Source organism: Corylus avellana, chromosome 1 (genome assembly GCF_965113065.1).
Source record: "Corylus avellana chromosome 1, dhCorAvel1.hap1.2, whole genome shotgun sequence".
In the NCBI taxonomy this organism is placed as follows: domain Eukaryota; kingdom Viridiplantae; phylum Streptophyta; class Magnoliopsida; order Fagales; family Betulaceae; genus Corylus; species Corylus avellana.
In genome coordinates, this window is record NC_142490.1 from 6700479 (window position 1) to 6723920 (window position 23442).

At 38.3% G+C, this 23442-nt stretch overlaps 2 protein-coding genes across 2 annotated transcripts; one reads left to right on the forward strand and one right to left on the reverse strand.

Moving 5' to 3' along the window:
* Window positions 1–1069: 1069 nt before the first annotated feature.
* Window positions 1070–17269, forward strand: SWP (RNA polymerase II transcription mediator). Its single transcript, XM_059579590.2, has 8 exons — window positions 1070–1472; window positions 8671–9741; window positions 10121–10218; window positions 10731–10905; window positions 11031–12054; window positions 12168–13189; window positions 13890–14971; window positions 16022–17269. Exons 1-8 carry the CDS (start codon window positions 1233–1235, stop codon window positions 16824–16826), a joined length of 5517 nt encoding a protein of 1838 aa, XP_059435573.2. The 5' UTR covers window positions 1070–1232; the 3' UTR covers window positions 16827–17269.
* Window positions 17270–17926: 657 nt separating this feature from the next.
* On the reverse strand, window positions 17927–19460 carry LOC132171283 (chitinase-like protein 2). The gene is made up of 3 exons (XM_059582567.2): window positions 18995–19460; window positions 18719–18878; window positions 17927–18620 (listed from the first exon to the last, which is right to left on the reverse strand). The coding sequence occupies exons 1-3, from the start codon at window positions 19389–19391 to the stop codon at window positions 18212–18214; spliced, it is 966 nt and encodes a 321-aa protein (XP_059438550.2). The 5' UTR covers window positions 19392–19460; the 3' UTR covers window positions 17927–18211.
* Window positions 19461–23442: the final 3982 nt, after the last annotated feature.

Genomic DNA, 23442 nt, shown 5'->3' on the forward strand with positions numbered 1-23442 from the left:
CCGAGAACCTGAAATGCCCTTCATCATCGTCACCGAGATGGGAAACTACGCAGGCCGGGCCTTTTCCTTTAGCTCTAAATTCACCCCTTTCATAATTAGTTGCATTCAACAACTGACAAGTGCTTTGCTCGGAAGAAAAAGCTCTAGCTCTAGGAATGGCATTCTTACCCAAGAATCGCACATCAACCCTCCTGCGACGCTCACTAATTCCTCCGACATCGGTAGACGATTGTGTCACTCTAAAACCCGACCCATTTTGGCGTTCTCGTTTCCGGCGGATCCCAGACCCGTCTTCTCTTATGGTTTTGTTTTTTGTTTTTAATTATATGTGAAATATGTCGCGTTATGATTGGATGAGTAATTTAACGAATTTTGTAGACTTTTTTAACGGATCAATTATTATTATTTTTTTTTTGTCATTGTTCCAAAATTGTTGTGATCAACAAGCCGTGGACAGAGGTCACGAGTTCGACATGCTTTTAAGGGATAGCTCAATCGACTGTGAATTAAAGTTACAAGTTTAAATCTTTCTCTTCTATTTCTTGTGTGAACATGTTAAAAAAAAAAACAAAAAAACCAAATAATAAAGCTCGATTCATTTGGGTCTTGTCGTGTGACCTAAAATATGCCATTGAGACCATAAGGATTGTCGTGTGACCTAAAATATGCCATTGAGACCATAAGGATTGTCGTGTGACCTAAAATATGCCATTGAGACCATAAGGATTCTTCTTTCAGCTGCGCCTTCCCTCTATATTCTTTTTATTTAAGAAACAAAAAAAAAAAAAAAAAAAGGTTCTTCAAGTACTGTTGCGTAAGCTCATCTCCCAAAATTTTTTTTTTTCCTTCTTTTTATTGTTATTAACTTCTCAAGAAATTATGAACAGAAAATAATAAAAAAAAAATTATAAATAAATTAGACATATAATTAATTGCTTATCCTTCGTCCACATTGACCACTAGTTGGGTGCAACGTGGCAATATTATTCGCAGTGGTCGAACTAATTTTTATTGGCATCACTCGTTTCACCTCCAATTCTTGTTTGTTATATTTACTCACTAGTCTGAATCGACGCACGCAATACAAAAAATACGAGAGAGAAGAAGCGCTCGGAACTCTCTCTATTTCTCTCTGACCAAAGAAGAAAACCCTAGCTCCCATGAAATCCTTGTCTTAGATCTTTCAGCGAGATCCGAAGCGAAGCCCTAAAGACTTGCCAGCGAGACCACCAATGGCCGGGGAGCTAGGGCAACAGACGGTGGAATTCTCGGCTCTGGTGAGCCGGGCCGCCGAGGACTCCTTCCTGGCGCTCAAGGAGCTGGTGGAGAAGGAGAAGGCGAGGTCGTCCTCCGCTTCTGCCGCCGGAGACCCGCAGTCCGATACCGAGAGGAAGATTAACCTTCTCAAGTACATCGTCAAGACCCAGCAGCGCATGCTCCGCCTCAATGTCCTCGCCAAGTGGTGCCAACAGGTCAGCCTTTCCCTTTGTGTTGTGACCGTTTTGATTTGGGTGGCCTATTCAGGTTGTGCTTGAATTGAAGACTTTCGAGAATGTGAATTTCGCATTTCTTTCTTTGTTGAGGAAGTGGGGGAAAGCAAAGAGAATGTAAAATTTTGGTGTTTTGGATTCTTGACGGGTTTTGGGGTTCTGGTTTGGTGACAAATTAATGTTGAAGATTCATGAATTCAAGGCTGATTTATATTGCAGTTGAATTAATTCTGTTTTAAAAATTGAGTTTTGGTGGTTTAAGTTGATGAGGAAGTGGCGGAAAAGGAAAGAAGGTGGAAGTTTGGGTTTTTGTTGTTGATTTGGGTGTTTGACTAAGTGGTTCAATAGGATAGAAATCTTTGATTTTAGGCTATATTTAGTCCAATTTACGTTTGCAAATATTTAATTTTTGGTGACTTCAGTAAAGTCTTACTTAAAAATTGAAGTTGTGTTTTGGGGTTCTGGACTTGGACAGGTTGTTGTGTTTTGCCTCGGTCGCCAATTAAGATTGGTGATTCATGAATGAACTTGATTTGGTCTTAAAATAATATGAAATTGAGTGGTTTAATTGGACTTGCCATTTCTTTCATGCTGAACTAGTTGAAGGATCAGAAAGAATATGGAAATTTGGCTTTCTCTATGGATGTGGGTGTTTGACTCATGGCCTGTATTAGGTGAATTTGGTCAAAATTATACTCGCAAATATGTAAATTTTTGTATTTTATTTTGATTATATTTGGAAAATGTAGATTTAGTTACCGTTTTGGGATTTTTTTTTTTTGTTGGAGGATTTATTGGGTTTTGGCTCGAAGGCTAATCAGGTTAAAAAATGTGATCTTTGTTATTTTAGTTGAATTTTTGTTTGAAGGATGTTAACTTAGGTTGTGTATTAGAAGAATAGAAAAGCTCACGTACACTAAAATATACAAGAGAAGCAACCACCCATATTAAGGTTGAAAATCTAAAAAGTTAACAAGATATCTCAAGAATAGAGGAAGAGAAATTATGAATAAAAGTTACAGCCCAATTTAAAAGGGCACTAAGAAAAGGAGGATTTTAGTTGAAGCACATTAGACTTGCGGTCATTGAAGAGGCGTCGGTTTCTTTCTCTCCAAAATACTCCACAGTAGCAGAGTAAGGACAAGTTTCCATATGTCCTCTTTGTATTGTCTCCCCCCCTCTTGTGTTTTTGAACATTGAAGTAGCTCTACAATATTGCTAGGCATGACCCATGAGACTCTGAATAAGATGAGAACCAAATGCTATATCTTGCTAGTAAAATCACAACGGATGAGGAGGTGATTTACGGTCTCCACACTCTTCTTTCAAAGACAACATCAACTGACAAGGGTAAGACCCCGCTTTCTAAGGTTATCAATTGTAAGAATCTTACCCAAAACCGTCATCCAAGTGAAGAAAGTGATACGAGGTGGAGTCTTCACCTTCCAAACTCTCTTCCATGGTTAAAGGGGAAGTCTCACTAGATTGTAAAGTATAGTAATAGCTCTTCACTTCAAACCTATGATTTCAAGCTGGGGACCACAACATTTTATTTGTCTCTCTTGGAAGGGTTTTCGATGAGTATAAAAGATCGAGGAATAACCCCAAGGGGTTGGCTTGGTGGTTAGGGAGTAAAGCCTGGGGCTCTGAGTTTGCTCCTCAGTGGTCTCAGGTTCGAAACCCACCAGGTGCTACCTCCCCCTTGGGGCCACACCCCTCTGGTGAATAGCCAGTGACTTACCCTGTTCCGTGTAGGGAAACTTCCGAGGGTGCGGTGCACGGAGCCGGGGTTTACTCTGTAGGGGTGGGTCCGAAGGGCCCTGCCTTGTAGAGGTTCCTCGATATCAAAAAAAAAAAATAAAAGATCGAGGAATGAAACTAGGGACTTAATCTCCCAATCCTAGACTGCCCTAACATAACTCGAGTTTCAATGGACATAAGTGCTGGAATAGTCCATGTAAGACTTGTAAGTTAACAGTAAAGCATCTTTGTTTAGAGCTATAGAATGGAATTCTGGGAATAGGGACTTGAGAGTCGCTTCTTCCAACCACACATCCTACCAGAAACGGATGCTAGATCCATCCCCTACTCTGTAGGAGACCAACTTTGAGAAACACCCCTAGCTATTTCTAATTTTCCTCCAAATTTCCCCCATATGGCACTCGAGTTTCCTTAGAGCACCAGCCCCCACTTTAGATCCCATACTTCTCCACAATCTCCTGTTTCTATAAAGAATTTTCTTCTTGTGCTTATCTCCAAAGCCATTTACTCAGCAAAGCTTTATTAAATAACATGAGGTTTTTCACACCCAACCCTCCTCTATGATTTGGGTAGCAAACCGTCTTCCATTTCACTAGATGGAGCTTATGCTCTCCATCAAAACCATCCCAAAGAAAGTCCCGTTGAGTATGCTTCAATCTTCTAGCTATAATCGTTGGGAATTGAAAAAGGGACAGAAAGTACGCAGGTAAGTTGGAAAGTGTGCTCTTGATAAGGGTTAGCTGGCCACCTCAAGACAAGTACATCTTCTTCCAACTAGCCAACCTTTTTTTTAATTTTATTTTTTAGTTTTTATTTTCATTTTCTCAACTCCCCTATCCCAAATAGCTTTTGGTTTGAAAGGAGCACCTAGGGGGAGACCCAAATATCTCAATGGCAGGGAAGAAATACTACAATTCAGAATGTCAACCAACTCTTCCTGATTTGGTACTTGGCCCACTGTACCTAATTCCGACTTCCGATGGTTGATCTCTTTAAACCCGAAATAGCCTCAAAACACAATAGGATGTGATCCAAATTAAGAATATGGGCTTGATCGGCATCACACATAATAAGAGTGCCATCTACAAAAAGAAGGTGAGAGATCTCCAAAGACACTGTGCTATGGAGGTCGACATGGAATCCAGATAAATAGCCCCCACTCCTTGTTCTTGACAAGTAATTGAAAATATCATTAAAAGCGTAAGGTAAGGCACCCCTAGGTACACAGGAAGTATACAAGAGAAAACACATAGCTAGAAAGAGCAAAAAGAATAAGGAAAGCATGATAACAAATCAGTAAAAGGAGAAACATAAGCCGCTGTTCAAAGATATAAAATTTTGGTGGAGAGTTGTGGTAGTCTCTATATATAGCAGTTCAAGGGGAAGATGGTGTTCTATTGAGCCTTCTTGAACATTTGTGATGGGATATAGAAGATTTGTTTTTTTTTTTTTGATAAGTAATTGAGACATCATTAAAAGCATAAAGCGCCCCTAAGTACACAAGAAGTATCCAAAAGGAAATGAAAGAATATTAGGAGGGGTTGTGGGAAGTTTGCAAGTTAGATCATATTTGAGGTGGGAGATGGCTCAAAGATTAGATTTTGGCATGATTAGTGTTTCGGGGATATAGCCCTTAAGGAAGCTTTTCCAGATTTATTTGGTATTGCATGTGCAAAGGATGACTTTGTTGCTCACTTGGAGGTTTATGGTAGATCCAATGAGTGAAACGTGACCTTTGCTAGAGCAGCTCATGATTAGGTGGTAGATGTCTTTGCTTCATTTTTCAGGGTGTTGTATTTAGCTAGAGTGAGACAAGAAAGTGAAGATAAGCTATGGGTCCCCTCCAAAAAATGGTTGTTTAAGGTTTGAACCTTCTATAGTGCCTTGTTCTGTAGTGAAGGTTCTCATTCCCTTGGAAGAGTGTTTGGCAGACTAAGGCTCTTGTGAGGATGATGACCCTCTTCTCTTGGTTGGTAGCTTTAGGGAAGATCCTTACCATTGTCTCCCCCCTATAAAAGCATTTTGATTATTAGAAATGAGTGCACCCAGCATGTGTTTCTTTCTAATAGCAAGAACTTTAGCCAAAATCTTGTGCACACTTCCCACTGGGCTAATTGGTTTGAAATCACTTCCAACTGCCCTATCTTCTTAGGGATAAGGGCAATGAAAGTAGCATTTAGGCTCTTCTTGAACAAACCATGCTACTGAAAATCATGGAAAACACACAATATCATCCTTCGCTATCTCCCAACAAGATTAGAAAAAGGCAATAGTGATTCCATTCAGCCCTGGTGCTTTATCACCATCCATACTATGCAATGCCTGATGGACTTCCTCCTCTTGAAATGACTTCTTCAACAAATTTGCTTCTCCAACCTCTAACAATGGGAACTCCAAACCCTATAATTTGGCCCGTCAAAGGGTTGATTTTGTTAAGAAGTTTTGTAATATTGAATGATAGTATCATTGATCACCTCTTGATCGGATGTATTTGAACCATCAATGCTAAGACTAGAGTTAAAGTTATTCCTCCGGTGGGAGTTGGCAAGGCGTTGGAAAAAAAACTCGTATTCTAATCCCCTTCTTTCAACCAAGTCACATTTAATTTTTGCGTCTGGCTAACTTCTTGCATGAGCACTACTTTCTCTAAATTTGCTTTCAACAAAGCCCTTTTGATTATCTCCTTTTCTGCAAGAGGACTTTTCTCTTCTAGCAAATCAATGGACTGGATCTCCTCCAAAAAGAACTTTTTTTTTTCCTCGTCTCTACATTTACTTATCAAAAAAAAAAAAAAGCTTCAACCATTTAAGCTTATATGCTAGGACAAAATTAGTAAAGAGACAATGGTATGAGTTTCACCAAGTTACCAAATTCTTCCACTTTCAATCACATATTCTCAAATTATTAGTACAGAGACAATGGTATGAGTTTCACCAAGTTACCAAATTCTTCCACTTTCAATCACATATTCTCAAATTTAAAGTAGTGTGAGCCTCTAACCGTACCACCACTGCTAAGCAGAATAGGATCAGTAACTGATCCGATAAGGGTTGAGGAAGATGACTTTGAATCAAATTTGGAAAACACTCTTTCCAATCTGGGGATATTAGGATTCTGTCAATCCTGGACATAGATGCAGGTCTTGGTTATTGGACCAAGTAAAGGAACCTCCTACTGGTGGAAGACTCATCGGCCCCTGTTCATAAATAAATTATGAGAATTCCTTCATAGCGGACTTTAATTGGGTCACCCCATATCTTTTGTTCGGGAAGTGAGTAACTTTTTAATTTTTATTTTTATAAATAATATATATTCAAACAACGCACAGATGGTGCAACCCGTGTACAAAAGAGGTATACAAGAGAACCCCTAATTCATGGAGAAAGAAGAACATAAATCTAGAAACTCATAAAAAGTAGAAACAGGCGAAGTATGCCATTCCACTCTCCATGAATACAGAGTTTGTAGCACCAACTTCTTCAAATCGAGCAAGCCATTATCATGATTGTCAAAACTATGAGCATTCCGCTCTCGCCAAAGACACCACATCACACACAATGGATCCATATGTGCAATGCAAGACGATTAACCAACTATCCCCTCCAACTTTCCAAACACTCGCTCACCCTACGAGGTATAACCCAATCAGCACCAAAAAGCTAAAGAAGCACACTCCATGTCTCTGATGCAACCTCACAATATAGGAATAAATGGTCGATTGACTCTCCACACTGCTTATACATACAACACCACTTCAGCACCATAATATTCCTCTTAAGTAAATTGTCCAAGGTTAAGATTTTCCCTAGAGTCGCCGTCCACTCAAAGAAAGTCATTCTCGGGGGAGTCTTAACTTTTCAAATACTCTTCCAAGGACAAGTGGACTGAACCGGAGTAGACAATACTTGGTAGTAAGACTTCACTGCAAATGCAACAAGGAATTTCCAGAAATTCCTACTGTCTACTGTCCAATCAGGATAAGAATTTGTGAATTTAGTTTTTTTTATTAAATGCATGATTATAAAACATGTCAATTTTGTTGATTATGATTGAACTTTATTTGAAAAATGGGAATTTAGGCTGCATTTTGGTATTGACTGGACGCTTTGTGGGTTTTTGTCTCATTGGCCAGTTATGTTAACAAATGTGAAGTAGTCTAAGTTAACAACCTAATTGAACATTTTCCAAATTAAACTCGGTATACTTGCCAGAAGTTACCAACTTAGTTCACTTGCAATTCTTGAATTAGGTGATGTGTTTCGATGTAAAACGTTTTCTGCATTTTCCGTTATTCAATGTGTTAGGAAAATTTTTGTTAGTTGAATTTACTCAACATATTCAACTAAACTCCTTAAAACAGCTTAACCTCCCCTTTTCCCCTCGCGTGCAACGCATCTGCCCACTAGCCCACTCACCACCCACTCACCCACCCACCTTAACTTGTCAATTGGAGCTAGTGGCAGTGGCCCCAATGGTTGGCTTCACCCTAGCGGCGGAATGTCTCCATTAAAGCTTGCCAAAACGAGTTACCAAAAAGATTGAACAAGTACATTAAGAACTAGCACTAGACTTCTTCCCCCTTTCTACTCAATGCTAATCCCAAGCGTGGCAAGATCTGGACATCTCCATCAATCTTTGCTGTTTTGGCACCTGTGAAATGAGACCTGAGAGCTTTGTTAGCCTGGGTCACATTTACCAATCTCCTCCTAGGTGTTGACATCCCATTTTGGAATCTGATCATAGTGGTTTTGAAAAAAAAAAAGATAGAAAAGAAAATCTTAAGTTTTTATTTGGGGTTTGATTGTCTCGGTTGGGGTTATATAATGGGTGATGTTAGTTGGGTTTTGGTGTTTGTGGTGGCTCTGGTTGTGGGATGTTTTGGTTGGGAGAGGGCAAGTGAAATGGTTTTTATTTTTTTATTTTTTTTTATGGAGTTGTTTGCTATAGGGTTGGGAGGTTTTGTGTGGTTTTAACAGTTCTTAGCTGTCTCTGGTGAGGCAATGGGTACAATGTTTCAGTACCAATCAAACTCAGTATTTTCAACATTGCTTTCAATCGGAAGTGATTTAGCCTGAAAATATTTTTGATTGAGAATATTAACTCAGAAAATATTTTACATTGAAACAAATGCAGTCATGGTAATATGTTTAGTTTCATTTCACAAATGATTGATTTAGGTTATTTCATTGATGCTTGAATGGATTGAATTTTCTTCTCCGATTTGTTGTTGAAAGAATGTAGGAAAACGGAAAAAGTATCTGGAGTTTGGAACTTATATTTTTATGTTATCTTGGTTGAGAAAACTTCATTTCGCCCTGTGATTTATGTACATAGAATTAGACAAATTCAAAAGATGGGTGATACAGCTTTTTAACTATATTTTCTTTTTCGGTTTATGTTTTTACCTTTCATTCTGCAGGTTCCTTTGATACAGTATTGTCAGCAGCTTGCTTCTACACTATCAAGCCATGATACATGCTTCACACAAGCTGCAGATTCATTGTTTTTCATGCATGAGGGGCTACAGCAAGCTCGTGCACCTGTCTATGATGTACCATCTGCTATAGAATTGCTGCTTACAGGAACTTATCAGCGTTTACCTAAATGTATAGAAAACGTGGGTATTCAGAGTACATTAACTGAGGATCAGCAAAAACCAGCTTTGAAAAAGTTGGACACACTTGTACGGTCTAAATTACTTGAAGTTTCCTTGCCAAAAGAAATTTCTGAGGCTAAAGTTTCTGATGGCACTGCGCAGCTTCGTGTGGATGGGGAATTTAAGGTTTTAGTTACTCTTGGTTACCGAGGACATCTATCAATGTGGAGGATATTACATTTGGAGCTGCTTGTTGGAGAGAGAAGTGGGCTCGTGAAGCTGGAAGAATCGCGACGGCATGCCCTTGGAAATGATTTAGAGCGTAGAATGGCCGCAGCAGAAAACCCATTTATGACATTATACTCGGTTCTCCATGAGCTTTGCGTTGCACTTGTCATGGACACTGTCATAAGACAAGTTCAAGCTCTTCGACAAGGAAGATGGAAAGATGCAATTCGATTTGAGCTCGTATCTGATGGTAGTACAGGTCATGCTAGTTCTACACAATTAAATCCAGAAGGAGAAGCTGATTCATCTGGTCTACGAACACCAGGATTAAAAGTTTTATACTGGTTAGATTTTGATAAGAACTCTGGAACATCTGACTCAGGGTCATGCCCATTTATAAAAATTGAACCAGGACCAGATCTGAATATAAAGTGTCTTCATAGCACATTTGTCATAGATCCACTAACTGGCAAGGAGGCAGAATTTTCTCTTAACCAAAGTTGCATCGATGTTGAGAAGTTGCTGCTTAGGGCTATATATTGTAATAGATATACTCGTTTGCTTGAAATTCAGAAAGACCTGGGCAAAAATGTGCAGATATGCCGAGCGGCAGGTGACGTTGTTCTTCAGTCTCACTTGGATGAACCTGATATTGACAATAAAAAGGTTAGTTCACTTCTATTATGGGATTTATGCTGGTTGAAGTTTTTAAAGGTTCTTATTTTTATGAATACCACGCTCCTTGAATTGTTTCATAACTTTTCGGTTTTCACATTGCTGACCTGCTTGTGAATGAATTTGTTGCGTTGCCTGATCGAACTTTACATAATTAGCATGCATAATCTTGCGTGATTGCTGAAGATGGTTTCTTACCAGGCAAATTCCATTGTGGATCTTTCATTTTGTTGTCTCTGTTCCTCTACTGTTTTCAGGAGCCCATTATTGTTTTTTATGCATTTGCTTTCTGGAGCTCATGATCTTTCCTTTCTTGTTTTGGGATGTATCTCACAAACTTGATTTTGCTTTATTGCATTTCTGTGTGCAGAAAGATAAGAAGCCTGACACCAGGGAATATGAGGGGCAGGAAGTATTACGTGTCCGGGCCTATGGCTCTTCATTTTTCACCCTTGGAATTAATATAAGGTATCCTCCTTTCCCCATGCTACTATACATGATCTTATGTTTTCCTATTTGTTTGAATTTTCAAGTTGATATCTGTTATGTATAAGTAGCGCTAATTTCTTCAGTAACTTAATAACGGCTACATTTATTTGATTGAGAAAATGAAAGGAAAACTGTTCTTGCACTAAAATTAATTTGTTTAGGGATTATAAAAGAAAAGTTATTCAAAAATTTTCATCGATTCTTTTGGTTTTCAGAAACGTAGTAAAATGCATTTTGGAATGTTCCAATGATAACATCATATTGAATGCAAAGTGGACTGAATAGATCTATCTCTTCCACCTTTATCCATTGTTCCAACATGACATTGAATGTATCTGTTCCTTCCAAAAAAGGTTTATCTGTTTCATAAAACGAAAAGAAAAAATTGGAAACAAATGTGAACAAAACGAGCCATTCGCTATTGAACTTTGTGGTGTTTCAGGTCACAATTTCGTACTTCTTTGTACTATCTTAGATTTTGTGACTTGTAGGAACGGCTGCTTTCTCCTGCAGTCATCCCAGAATATTCTTGAACCTTCGGTATTGTTAGATTGTGAAGAAGCTTTGAATCAGGGAAGCATGACTGCAGCTGAGGTTTTTATAAGATTGAGAAGCAAAAGTATTCTGCATCTATTTGCATCTATTGGCAGGTTTTTAGGCCTTGAGGTAAATATTTTTTCTCTTTGCTTTCCTTTTAAAGTTAAATGGCAATGCATTTTAGATTGGCGACCAAAATTCATACTGATGACTTTAGTTGGTATCCTTAAGGCGGTAAAATTTGGTTCTTGCAGGTATATGAGCATGGTTTTGCTGCAGTTAAAGTACCTAAGAACATTTCGAATGGTTCATCTATGTTGCTAATGGGGTTTCCAGACTGTGGGAGCTCTTATTTTCTGCTGATGTTACTTGATAAGGATTTTAAACCCCTGTTCAGATTGTTAGAGACTCAGCCAGATCCCTCTGGAAAGGCCCATTCTTTTAATGAAATAAACCATGTTATGCGCATGAAGAAAATTGACGTTGGCCAGATGCAGATGCTTGAAGATGAAATGAATTTGAGCCTACTTGACTGGGGAAAACTATTTTCCTTTTTGCCTAGTGCGGGGGGTCATAATCAGGCTTCTGAACATGGTATTCTTTCTGATATTGGCCTTGGGAGTTCTATGCAGATTGCAGGATGTCCTCCTTCTAGTTTTTCATCTGTTGTTGATGAAGTGTTTGAGCTTGAGAAAGGGTCATCTGTGCCTCCATTCTCTGTTCAGAATCTCTCTTCATACAATACATCTTCTGCAGCTCATTTTGGCTCTGCTCCAATTAGTCTGCATAGTATGAAAGCTGGAACCCCCTCTCCTAAGTGGGAGGGAGGCATGCAGATATCACAGGTCAATACTGTTGCAAAAGTTTCAAGTATGGCGACCCTTTATAATGGTTCTATGTATGCCTCAAGCAATTTGAAGGGCCCTGTACAGTCCAGTTCAGTTGGTTCGCTATCTTCTGGCACAGGAAGGAGTACAACTTTGAAAAAACTATCAGCCTCGAAGTCCGAGCAGGATTTGGCTTCTCTTAGGTCTCCACATTCGGTTGAGGTTGGTTCGTATACCACAGTGGATGAGGATCAGCTTAGATTGTTAAATGATACTTCAAAGGATTTATATGGGAGCAGGTCAGCTCGATTATTATCTCCTCCCCGTGCCACTGCTCCTCGAATCTCTGTGCCAGGTGCAAAAGCGAATGGACTTAGAAGTTCACCTTCTAGGCCTCTTGGTGGATCTTTCAGAGGTTCTGGATCAAGCTCTTGTACTTCAACTCCCGTATGTAAGATCCCTTCTCCGTGTTCATCTATATTAGTGGATATATACTTTCTTTCATTTTGGTTCAACTCTACTTTTTAGATTTCAATATTTGACAAGAAATTGGACTCTTTTCAGCCCATGCACCAGAATCTGCGATTTGTCAAAGTCCCAGTCAAGATGTTGTTTCCAAGCATGATAAAAATCCTCGAAAGCGTACAGTTTCAGATATTTTGAGTTTGATTCCATCACTTCAAGGTCTTGAAGCAAATACGGGATTTTCTAAGAGAAGAAAAATCTCTGAATTTGCTCATGCCCAGCACCTTTCATCACATGTTACTATATCGACTGAGATGGTAACTAAAACCGAAGGATACAGTTATGGGAATCTTATAGCTGAAGCGAATAAAGGTAATGCACCTTCCAGCATTTATGTTTCAGCTCTTCTTCACGTGGTCAGACACTGCTCACTTTGTATCAAGCATGCCAGACTAACTAGTCAGATGGAGGCACTAGACATCCCTTATGTTGAAGAAGTGGGGTTAAGAAGTGCTTCCTCAAACATATGGTTCCGGCTCCCATTTGCAAGAGGCGATTCCTGGCAACACATATGCTTGCGGCTTGGCAGACCAGGAAGCATGTATTGGGATGTCAAAATAAATGACCAGCACTTCAGGGATTTGTGGGACCTTCAGAAAGGAAGCAGTAGTACACCATGGGGTTCTGGCGTTCGCATAGCCAATACATCTGATATAGATTCTCATATTCGATATGATCCAGATGGTGTTGTTCTGAGTTATCAATCTGTTGAGGCTGATAGTATAAAGAAGCTGGTGGCCGATATCCGAAGGCTCTCCAATGCAAGAATGTTTGCCCTTGGCATGAGGAAGCTGCTTGGAGTAAGAGCAGATGAGAAGCCAGAAGAGTGCAGTACAAACTCTGATGTCAAATCACCAGTTGGAGCCAAAGGTGCTCCTGAGACAGCTGATAAGTTATCAGAGCAGATGAGAAGGGCTTTTAGAATTGAGGCGGCTGGATTAATGAGCTTGTGGTTTAGTTTTGGTTCAGGTGTCCTAGCTCGCTTTGTTGTCGAATGGGAATCAGGTAAAGAGGGTTGCACAATGCATGTCTCTCCCGACCAACTTTGGCCACATACAAAGGTCTGTTCAACTTCATTTGATTGTGTGTTGTTAATGTTCTTTATCTTTTGTTTTCTCGTCTTTTCTTTTTGGGTGGGTGGGTTAAGTAATTGGTAGGAATCAGTTACCTCATCTTTTGGGAATTTAATTAGGATCTGTACTTGAATTTGTGCTTCATATATGTTTTGCATTGCACTATCCTTAATGTCCTGTATCTGGCCTAGTCTGTTTTTAGTCTATCATGTGTCAGCTCTTTCTTTTTTTGTTCTTTCTTTCTTACTTCCCTTTCACTCTAATGTATATAAAACAGAGTGTGAAATTACGTGTATATATAACAGAATGTGGTCCAGCTGTGCTAATATTATTAGTTGTCCCTCAATTTAGGACAAGAGTCCCTGTTCCAGAAAGTGTCTTGATCAAGAACAATACAACCATCTTCTCATGAAATCTAAGAAATGGTTTTTTGTTATCTGTTGGTGGCGCCGTGCAGAACTGTAAATATAATGCGCACTAGGCTTCTTGTATCTTACTGTCCAACGCTTTTAAATAAGTAAAGGGAAGATAATTTCAGACAGCTCATAGTAGTTTCAAGATGCTTAATGGAAGCTTAAACCGAAAATTTAAATTCTTAAATAAAGTTACTTTAGCGTCTAGCTCTTGTGCTTTCCCCTCCAAAAGGAAAATGAAGTTTCCTATATTGAGCCTTTTCTTTTCTGTACAGTTTCTGGAGGATTTCATAAATGGAGCTGAAGTTGCATCCCTTTTGGACTGCATTCGCCTTACTGCGGGACCCTTGCATGCTCTTGCGGCTGCAACTCGACCTGCACGTGCTGGTCCTGTCCCAGGGGTCCCTGGGGTAGCAGCAGCTCTCTCTTCTATCCCAAAACAGGCGGCGTACATAACATCTCAGGGCCTCCTTCCCAACAGTTTGACCTCTAATGTTGGTCAGGTTACTTCTGTCCCTGTAGGGAACCCAACTGCGTCTTCTGCTACTGGTCCTCTTGCCAATCATGGCCTTCATGGAGCTGCAATGTTAGCTGCTGCTGGTCGTGGTGGCCCTGGCATTGTTCCAAGCTCACTATTGCCCATTGATGTCTCTGTTGTGCTACGTAGCCCCTACTGGATACGAATCATATATCGCAAACACTTTGCAGTTGACATGCGCTGCTTCGCAGGAGATCAGGTATGGTTGCAGCCAGCGACACCACCAAAGGGGGGCGCTTCAGTTGGAGGGTCATTACCATGTCCACAGTTTCGCCCTTTTATTATGGAGCATGTTGCTCAAGAACTGAATGGTTTAGATCCTACTTTCACCAGTGGCCAACAGATGGGTGGACTAGCAAATTCAAATGGTCAAAACCCAAGTTCAGGTTCTCAATTGTCTGCTGCCAATGGAAACAGAGCTAACCTTGCTAGTTCTGCTGCAATGTCTAGGGCGGGAAGCCAAGTGGCTGGATTGAACCGTATGGGAAATGCTATTTCTGGATCTTCAAATTTAGCTGTTGTAGGTGTTGGAGCGGCTTTACGTAGATCCCCAGGCACAAGTGTCCCCGCACATGTGAGAGGAGAGCTCAATACTGCTATTATTGGTCTTGGGGATGATGGAGGGTATGGAGGTGGCTGGGTTCCTCTTGTTGCGCTCAAGAAGGTTCTCAGGGGTATTCTCAAGTACCTAGGAGTGCTATGGCTGTTTGCCCAGCTGCCTAATCTTTTGAAAGAGATCCTAGGATCAATTCTGAAAGAAAATGAAGGTGCACTTTTGAATTTGGACAATGAGCAGCCTGCCTTACGCTTCTTCGTAGGGTGAGTTATGAACTTCCATTTTCTACTTTTTGTAATTTACATCTTAGAAACTTGCATTTTCTACTTTTTCTGACTTCATGTTATTCTTAGAATGGTGCACATAATCTTAGGTGGTGTGCTCCGCAAATTATATAATATTTAATTTCTTCAGATTATGATAATTAAAGCACAGATTTGCATGTGATCTAGAAACTTGTGGAAAGCTCATATTGGGCTCTTATGATGGAACAATAATGAGTGTACCAAAAATGGGAATATGAAACGATTTATACTAAAACTTTTAGTATAAGTACTCATGTCATTTGAGTTTAGGATAATTTTGCCAGATGGATTAATGTTAACCTTTGGTTATGTTGAGGATTCTATAGTGTTGAGATGCGGAGAATGTGTTTGTTGATCTGCATGTGGCTGGGGTCTGGGGCATGTGGTGGGACTTGGATCATGTGTACTCTTAGGTGTCTATTTGCGAGGCTGTAAGCTGTACCATGTGCACATCTTTTAAAACTTGAGGCTTCTGAAACTTGATACCTACATACACATTTTTGAGGCTTGCATTTTTGGTTCTTGTTTGCTCCTCACAAAACGCCTGTGTTTTTTTTAATCTGTCAAATTTCTAAAGAGTGGATGTAGGACTTTTTTTAGTCTGTTTTAAATAAGACCACTTGAAGGGTGAGATACTTGATCTACTAAGTGGTCTCTTGTATTCTTCAACTTCTTCAATGTATAATTGTTATGCCCCTCTAATTCATACACAGTTCAACCCTTTTTTGCCATTTTCAAATTCATTGCCTGGACCTTTCTTGCCATCTACATTTCACTTCTATTGTTCGCAATTTGAGGTATTGATTCTACGACTTACAGAAATTTATGTAATGCTTATCGTTTCGTCACTTTGTTGTTATATTAGATAATGGTATAGAGGCGCTCTAGTGCTGCAATATATGTATCTTGAAGAAATTTTCACTTATTCCTTGCCTTCGATCTTGCTTGTGTTACACTTAGTACTCAAGTCGCACGGTTTCTTGATCTGATTGCATGTTTTTCTTGCAGGGGCTATGTATTTGCTGTAAGTGTCCACAGAGTTCAACTTCTTCTTCAAGTTCTCAGTGTGAAGCGTTTCCATCATCAACAACAGCAACAGCAACAGCAAAACTCGACTGCTGCGCAAGAGGAACTAACTCAATCTGAAATAAGTGAGATATGTGACTACTTCAGCCGCCGTGTTGCATCAGAGCCCTACGACGCTTCTCGTGTTGCTTCATTCATTACTCTTCTCACTTTACCAATCTCAATTCTTAGAGAATTCTTGAAATTAATAGCATGGAAAAAAGGATTAGCCCAAGCACAGGGTGGAGACATAGCTCCTTCGCAGAAACCACGTATTGAATTATGTCTTGAAAATCATACTGGATTGCATATGGATGAAAACTCTGAGAATTCATCTGTAGCCAAAAGTAATATCCATTATGATCGGCCCCATAACTCCGTTGATTTTGCGCTAACTGTTGTTCTGGATCCCGCACACATACCGCACATAAATGCTGCTGGGGGTGCTGCATGGTTGCCCTACTGTGTTTCTGTGAGGTTGAGATATTCATTTGGGGAAAATCTTAATGTGTCTTTTCTTGATATGGAAGGAAGCCATGGAGGCCGAGCTTGCTGGTTGCGTGTTGATGACTGGGAGAAATGTAAACAGAGGGTGGCGCGAACTGTGGAGGTTAATGGATGTTCACCAGCAGATGTTAGTCAAGGAAGATTGAGAATAGTTGCAGATAGTGTGCAAAGAACACTGAATTTGTGCCTTCAAGGGTTAAGGGATGGTGGTGGGGTTACAGCAACCTCTGTGTCAACCTAATTAGTTGGTTCACTCTCAACAGCAACATATGATTCTCAAAGATTGGTATTTGGCAGTGAATCTTTTTGGGGTTTTGTGTAGATGTGTGATGGGTTTGTGCCTTTTCAATTCTTAGGTTATGCAATTTGATTGGAGGAACTTGCCGTGATGGGGGAAGAGAATCCCTGCTAATAGATGATTTAAGAAGTTGAATGATAAAGTGGCAGAGCTCGCTGGGGGATTGACCGTTAATATGGGGCTACTTCAATTAGCTGACTTAGATATCTTGCACGTAGGACGGATGATGTTTTTGGACCAAGATCATCTGATAATTAGGGTGTTAAATGTTTTTGAAGGTTAGTGTATTGTTCTTGTACAGAAAGTACTTGATTTACGATAGGAACTCTGTAAAAACAAAAAACAAAAAAAATTATGTTATATAACCCAATGGACAATTGCAAGGCGCTCATCGTCTCTAAAAGCTATTCAAGGTTCATTAATCTCTGATTACAACTTTAATCAAGGGCTTTTAAGAGCCAAAAAAAAAAAAAAACAAAAAGGTGAAGAAACAAAAGAAGAAAATGATTGAAAAAAGGGGTATATTCATTATGGTTAGAAATTAAAGCAGGGCATTAACATTTCTTGCAATTTAGTCTCAGCTCATAGAGTCCTGCCAGCACATATGGCTGTGGATTTTGATGCAGCTATTTGCGAATTGCGCACTTACAAGCATGATATGAAAAATAGTACGATGGCAAATTCTGAATCACAAAATCAATTAAGCTTGGTAGTCGTGGCAGTTTGGGATTGCATTAAAAAATAGCATTTTTGTTTGTAAACTTTTCCGCTATTAAAAAGCTATTTAGCTATTTGGTAACTAGGGTGTACTTCTTGTAAGCCATAAAAACAAGGATTCAGTCATTGAATGTCGAATGGCACAAAACATACGAGTTTCACTGATTCAAAGATATCCTGTTGGCTACCACTCCTCGCTCTCACAAGAGGAAGGGGTGGCAGATTTTGTTAAACTAATCTGTGCTTTCAGTTAGTAACTTGTTTGGCTCGATTGAGTGTTGATATTAGTAAAGAAAGGGAGCAGAGGAGGGGAATCAGACTAGAGCTTCACCACAAACATGTTTTCCAAGATTGCACACCTAAAATACATAATAGTATGCCCACATACAAAATACAATCCACACTATATATAGTTACGATTGATTGAAAGCAACAAGATTTGTCTCAAAAGTCATACAGCAAATACCCAAATGCCAGTAATCACCCAAACAAGTTACAGAGCTTCACACACGACGACACAGTTGAATAGATTGTCCAAGCTTCAGATATCTTCTTAGTACGCTATATAATAACTATTTTCCTCCAAAACCATCAGCTTAACAAAACAAAGGTCAAGGAGATGAGGAAGAGGATGGATTGAAAGCAACCTGGTGGGCACAGCTGAGCACTTCATGAGGCCCTGCCTCTTCTCGGGCAACACCCATACGACGAAGGTAATACAAGTAATGGGAAATCATGTTGTTCATGGCCTCATTCTCACCCTGACCACAAACATGATCACCATAGAGGACATTCATGGTAGCTCCAAAACCAGGAATTCGCTTTGCCAAAGTATCACTCTTTGTGGGTTCCCAGAATCCCACAAAGACATCGTGGGCAGAAGGCTGATGCTCCTTAAGTGGCGTCATCCACCTCCAAATTGCAACCTGGAAGGCCAGCGTGGCATTCTGTTCTATGTGTTCTGGATGGTTCAACAAATCCACCCTCAAGGCTTTCCCGGCTTCTCCATAGTTGTAGTTCCTGAAATATACAAGATGAGAAGATAATAATATTTAGATGCAGAGATTCAAATTAAAGTGGTATATATTGATGATTAGTGAGATATATAGATGGGATACCAATAGATAGGCAGAGCACCCCGGCCATAGTATGCGACCCCAGGGGCGCATGGATAAGTGTGCTTGTAGTTCTCATCACAGTAAGACGAGCCAGAATTCATTTCCTTGTTATAGCATAAGCCCCATGCCAATGGTTCCCCTGTAGCCGCTTCATATCCACCTGATCAAAAATAAAATAAAAAATATATATATATTTTCTCAAAATCGTTTGACGTAAAAAACAGAGCACAGCCATCAGCCATGCATGATGCATGCGCGCGGAAACTCAAAACTCACATGAGGTTTTGCTGCCAACGTGGGCAAGAAAAGCTGCAACTTCCTTCAACCCCAAGAACTTGCCGTCGGCGGCGGTACCGAAACCATAAGGCTGGTAGTCATCAGAAGCGGCGATGAAAGAATTGTAGTCCCAGAAATGGAGTGCATGGGCGAGTGGGGAGTTACGCTTCGAGAAGAGGCTCTCAAACTGGTTGGTCTGGAAGTAGTCGGAAATAGCCCCGATACAGCAGTGAGAAGAACTCCCTCCACACGCGTACCCTTTACATCCGGGCGAGCGCGCGCGCCCGGTGCCTCCAACAATTCCCTTAATGCCCTGACCGACTGCAACAGATCTAGAAATCACAAGCATTAATATTGTGAATCCCATCGCCAAGAGAGCAGACCGTTGATTCTCCATTAATTTGCAAAGACAAGAAGAAGGCCAGAGGTGATGAGAGAATCCCCTACGTTGAGGCAAACGTGTTCAGCTTGCCAATTTATGCTCCAACTGGGCACTGCAAATGACAAAAGATAAGCTTCGCAACTTTATTGATAGAATAATTTTCCTTTTAAAAGATAATTTTTTTTTATTTTTAATTTTAATTTTTAACATATATTTATTATCATTCTATTAATATAAGAATCCAAACGTTAATTTTTGAGAAACTCAAAAATATTAAATGACTTATTTAAATGGTTTCTTTTTTCTTTCTTATTTAATTTAAAAAATATTTAAATGATTTTTTTTTTTTAAAAAAAAAGTTATTGCAAAGTTTATTTCAATAAAAAATAGTTTAATTTCCTGCATTTAAAAAAAAAGAAAAAAAAAAGAAAAAAAAAAAAGCGCTGCTATAGTGCATGCAGCATCTTTGAATTATTTATTATCCCCAATGGGTGCGTGGGATGGATGGATGGATGGATGGGGGGGTCTCCACGTATCTGGGACACCTCCTTGAAAAGGGGAATGGACCAAAAAAAATAATAGAGGGTGGGGGCGCTTCGATGAAAATGACGAAAGGGCTGTCGGAAAGTTAGTGCGTATCGGAGAAAGAAAGGAAAAGAAAATGCTGTCAAATTGAGTGCCAAAATAGCTTTCGGTTCAATGTTTAAATATAGGAACTAATGCTATAGATTGTTATATATAATTTATTAAATAAAATTATTTTATAAATATACTTTAATCATTGGGTAGTACTTATCGGTTCGATTTATATTTAGTGAGAGTCCATATTATCATGTTCATTCTGATATCACTCTTTTTGTAGCCTCAAATTATTATGTGACATATCATTAATTTTTAAAAAATACAAAAAATAAAAGTAAGAACAATCACATCAAATAAAAAAAAAAAAAAAAAAACTGGAGGTGGCAAGACCCAGGCCGAACCCACGGACCCATGACGTGGGTCTTGCTAGACCCACGGACCCACGCCGTGAGTCTCGCCGGACCCGTTTTTAATGCCTCAAAACTCATTTTTTGATTCAAAATTAAAACTTAGATGTGGAAGGTTAATCCTTTAGGGATTTTATCTCCCTGAAATCTAATGTATTTTGGTGTAACTTATTTTTCTATACTTTTTATATTTTTGCTTATATGTCAATTATTGATTGAAAATTATAAAAAAGATGTTATGGAGATGGTTTTAATAAAAAGTTTTTTCTAATTTATTTAGTCTGAGAAATGTTTTTGAAGTATTTAGGGTAAGATTGAAAGTGCATGTGAAACATGTTGCCTTTGGAAGTGAGATTTGACCGAACATGTCATCAAGTGGCTCTACTTTATTGTGGTTGAGAGTGGGAAAATGAGAAGGATAACAGAGAGCAACGTTCAAGAATGAATGAACGTTAAGGTCCTGAAGTATTACAGGCGCAAAGTGAACGGTGTAATCCTAACTTCAGTTAAGTTTAACGGATAAGAGTAGAGGCCGTCGATGGTGTTTCTTCTTTCATTAGAATCCCCATAATAAAATATCTATAAAAAGAGGAGTTATTCCATTTTATGAGTGAAGACGTCCACTCTCGTTTACTTTATTATTATTAAATAATAAAATGGGTAAATACTAAATACTCTCGTAGATTTCACTTATTTTTTTTTTTTATCTTAAGGTTTATTTTGTATCACAGAAATTTTTTTTGGTTTTAATAAAAGACCAAATTCATTCTTCCGTTCATTGACCGTTAGTTGACTTAACGTAACTCAATATGATCCAATTAGCAGCTGACATTTGGCTTAAGTGGTTACGTCATCAATGATGATGTGGCACCGAATTAAATTTTTTTATTTTTTAAAAAAATTTAAAATTAAAAAATTAAAATTTTTTTTTCATTAAAAATAAAATAAAATTGGGGGGTGGCTCGGCTCCAAGGAGGTGGCTGAAACCACCCCCAATGGGTACTGGGGGTGGCTCGGCCACAACCAATTATTATTATTATTATTATTTTTAATGAAAAAATATATTTTTTTAATTTTTTAATTTTTTTAAAAAATAAATAAAAAATTTAATTAGGTGCAACGTCATCACTAATGACGTGGCCACTTATGCCAAATGTCAGCTTTTAGTTGGTCTACGTGGAGTTCCGTTAGGTCAACTAACGGTTAATGGACGGAAGAACGAATTTGGTCTTTTATCAAAACCAGAAGGACCTCCTATGATACCAAATAAACTCTAGGAGAGAAAAAAATAATAATAATAATAAGTGAAACCCCGGGGGTATTTAGTATCTACCCCTAATAAAAATTCGTAATTAACCCCCAAAACAACGAGTAAGCCAACATCACAGCAAATAGAAAATCACTTCTAGGATCACCTTTACAAACAAACTTTGTCCACTCCAACTCACTCAAATTTCTGGTGACAACTGAATGTTGTTTTTGTGATTTGAAAGATGATAAACAATGAGTCGTTTCAAGGTTTAAAGCTCAAAGGTGTTTAAGATACGTACTCTCTAAGTATAATGAAAAGTAGCTTCAGGTTTAAGCTTTGCGAGTGATTAAGTGACTCTAATGGTGAAATTCCTAAGTGCCCGTTTGGAAGTGCAATTTTGAAATCGCTGCTTTTTAAAATCACATAAGCGTTTGGTAAAACATGTTAAGAATTATTATTATTTTTTTTTTTTATCAATTGAGTGTATGGATAACATTAGCATATAATTGCAGTTTCATAGTCAAATAGGTAAATATTACGCCAAATATTGTTTTAAGTGAAATCTTGATTTTGGTTTAAATTTGCATTTTCTCAAATAAGTACATTCTAGTTAGCTTATAGAAATCGCAAATTTTTCCACGATTTTAAAATTTGCATTTTTAAAATCTCAATCCCAAACACTCCAAAATTGTAATTTGGTTTAAAAACCCAAATTATTTTTTAAAAAACACACTCCCAAACAGACCTTAAGGCTGCTTCCAAGAAATTATTCACTATTGATGTAGCCATTGGAGAAGCTCAAGCAGCTGATATTTTAGCCATCCAAATTGTTGCCCTTGTGGTGTTAATTCTCTAACTGTTGAAGGCAATACACTCAATGCTACTCTTGCCATCCAACAATCTAGTTTGTTTGCTAATTATTAGAATTTTCTAGTATTATTTTTTAGGAGAAACTTCACTCAACCTTTTTAAACTTTAATTACTTTTGTAATTACCCCTTAATGTTAAAAACTCTCAATTTAGTATGTCGAACTCTTAATTGTTAATTTTCACTGAATTTCTTTCTTTAATTGGAAAGCTTTGAAAGTTTCTAGGAGTGCTAACTTTAGAACTCATTATTTAGTAAAATGGGCCGCTTCCCTCCTTGTGGTCATAAGCATTAATTCTCAACCAATAGTGGAAAGCACCCTCTCTTGTAGCCCAGTCTCATTTTCAATTAGGTAAAAAACAAAAGAAAAAAAGAAAAAATATAAAAAAGCTCCCCAAACTATTAATCGTTTGCAATAGCTCCCCAATATTCAAAATGTACCAAAGTAACCCCCCAAACTACCAAAATGTATAAAAAAGGTCACTTATTTTTTATATTCCTATAATACCCCTATTCTTTTAACAAATAAAATAATAAAATAATTGTAAAAAAAAAAACCAAACAATTTTTTTTTAAAATAGAAAAAAAAAAACCAATGGATGAATAAATACAAAAATAAATAAATAAATAATTAGTCATTGTAGTTAGCTTAAATTACAAATTACTTCATGCCGTATTAAAGTAAAATCAAAGGTCAAATAAAAACAATTTCTTAACAGAATTTGACTTCAGGGACTAAATTATTTTTTTTGGAATATTTCAAGAACCGTACCTTTGATTTTACTTTAATACGACATGAAGCAATTTGTAATTTGGGCCAACTACAGTGACTAATTATTTATTTATTCCAAAAAACATTTATTATTATTTTTTTTTTGTATTTATAAAAAATTGTTTGGTTTTTTTTTTTTTTTTTTACAATTATTTTATTATTTTATTTGTTAAAATAATTTAGGT

Bases quoted from the DNA above. Each gene is read 5' to 3' on its own strand.
- LOC132171283 (XM_059582567.2), bottom strand. From the start codon at position 19,391: ATGGAGAATCAACGGTCTGCTCTCTTGGCGATGGGATTCACAATATTA. The intron at 18,879-18,994 runs GTGAGTTTTGAG...ATTTTTGATCAG, and splicing joins CGTTGGCAGCAAAACCTCAT to GTGGATATGAAGCGGCTACA. The intron at 18,621-18,718 runs GTATCCCATCTA...TGTATATTTCAG, and splicing joins GGTGCTCTGCCTATCTATTG to GAACTACAACTATGGAGAAG.
- SWP (XM_059579590.2), top strand. From the start codon at position 1,233: ATGGCCGGGGAGCTAGGGCAACAGACGGTGGAATTCTCGGCTCTGGTG. The intron at 10,219-10,730 runs GTATCCTCCTTT...TGTGACTTGTAG, and splicing joins ACCCTTGGAATTAATATAAG to GAACGGCTGCTTTCTCCTGC. The intron at 12,055-12,167 runs GTAAGATCCCTT...GACTCTTTTCAG, and splicing joins TTGTACTTCAACTCCCGTAT to CCCATGCACCAGAATCTGCG.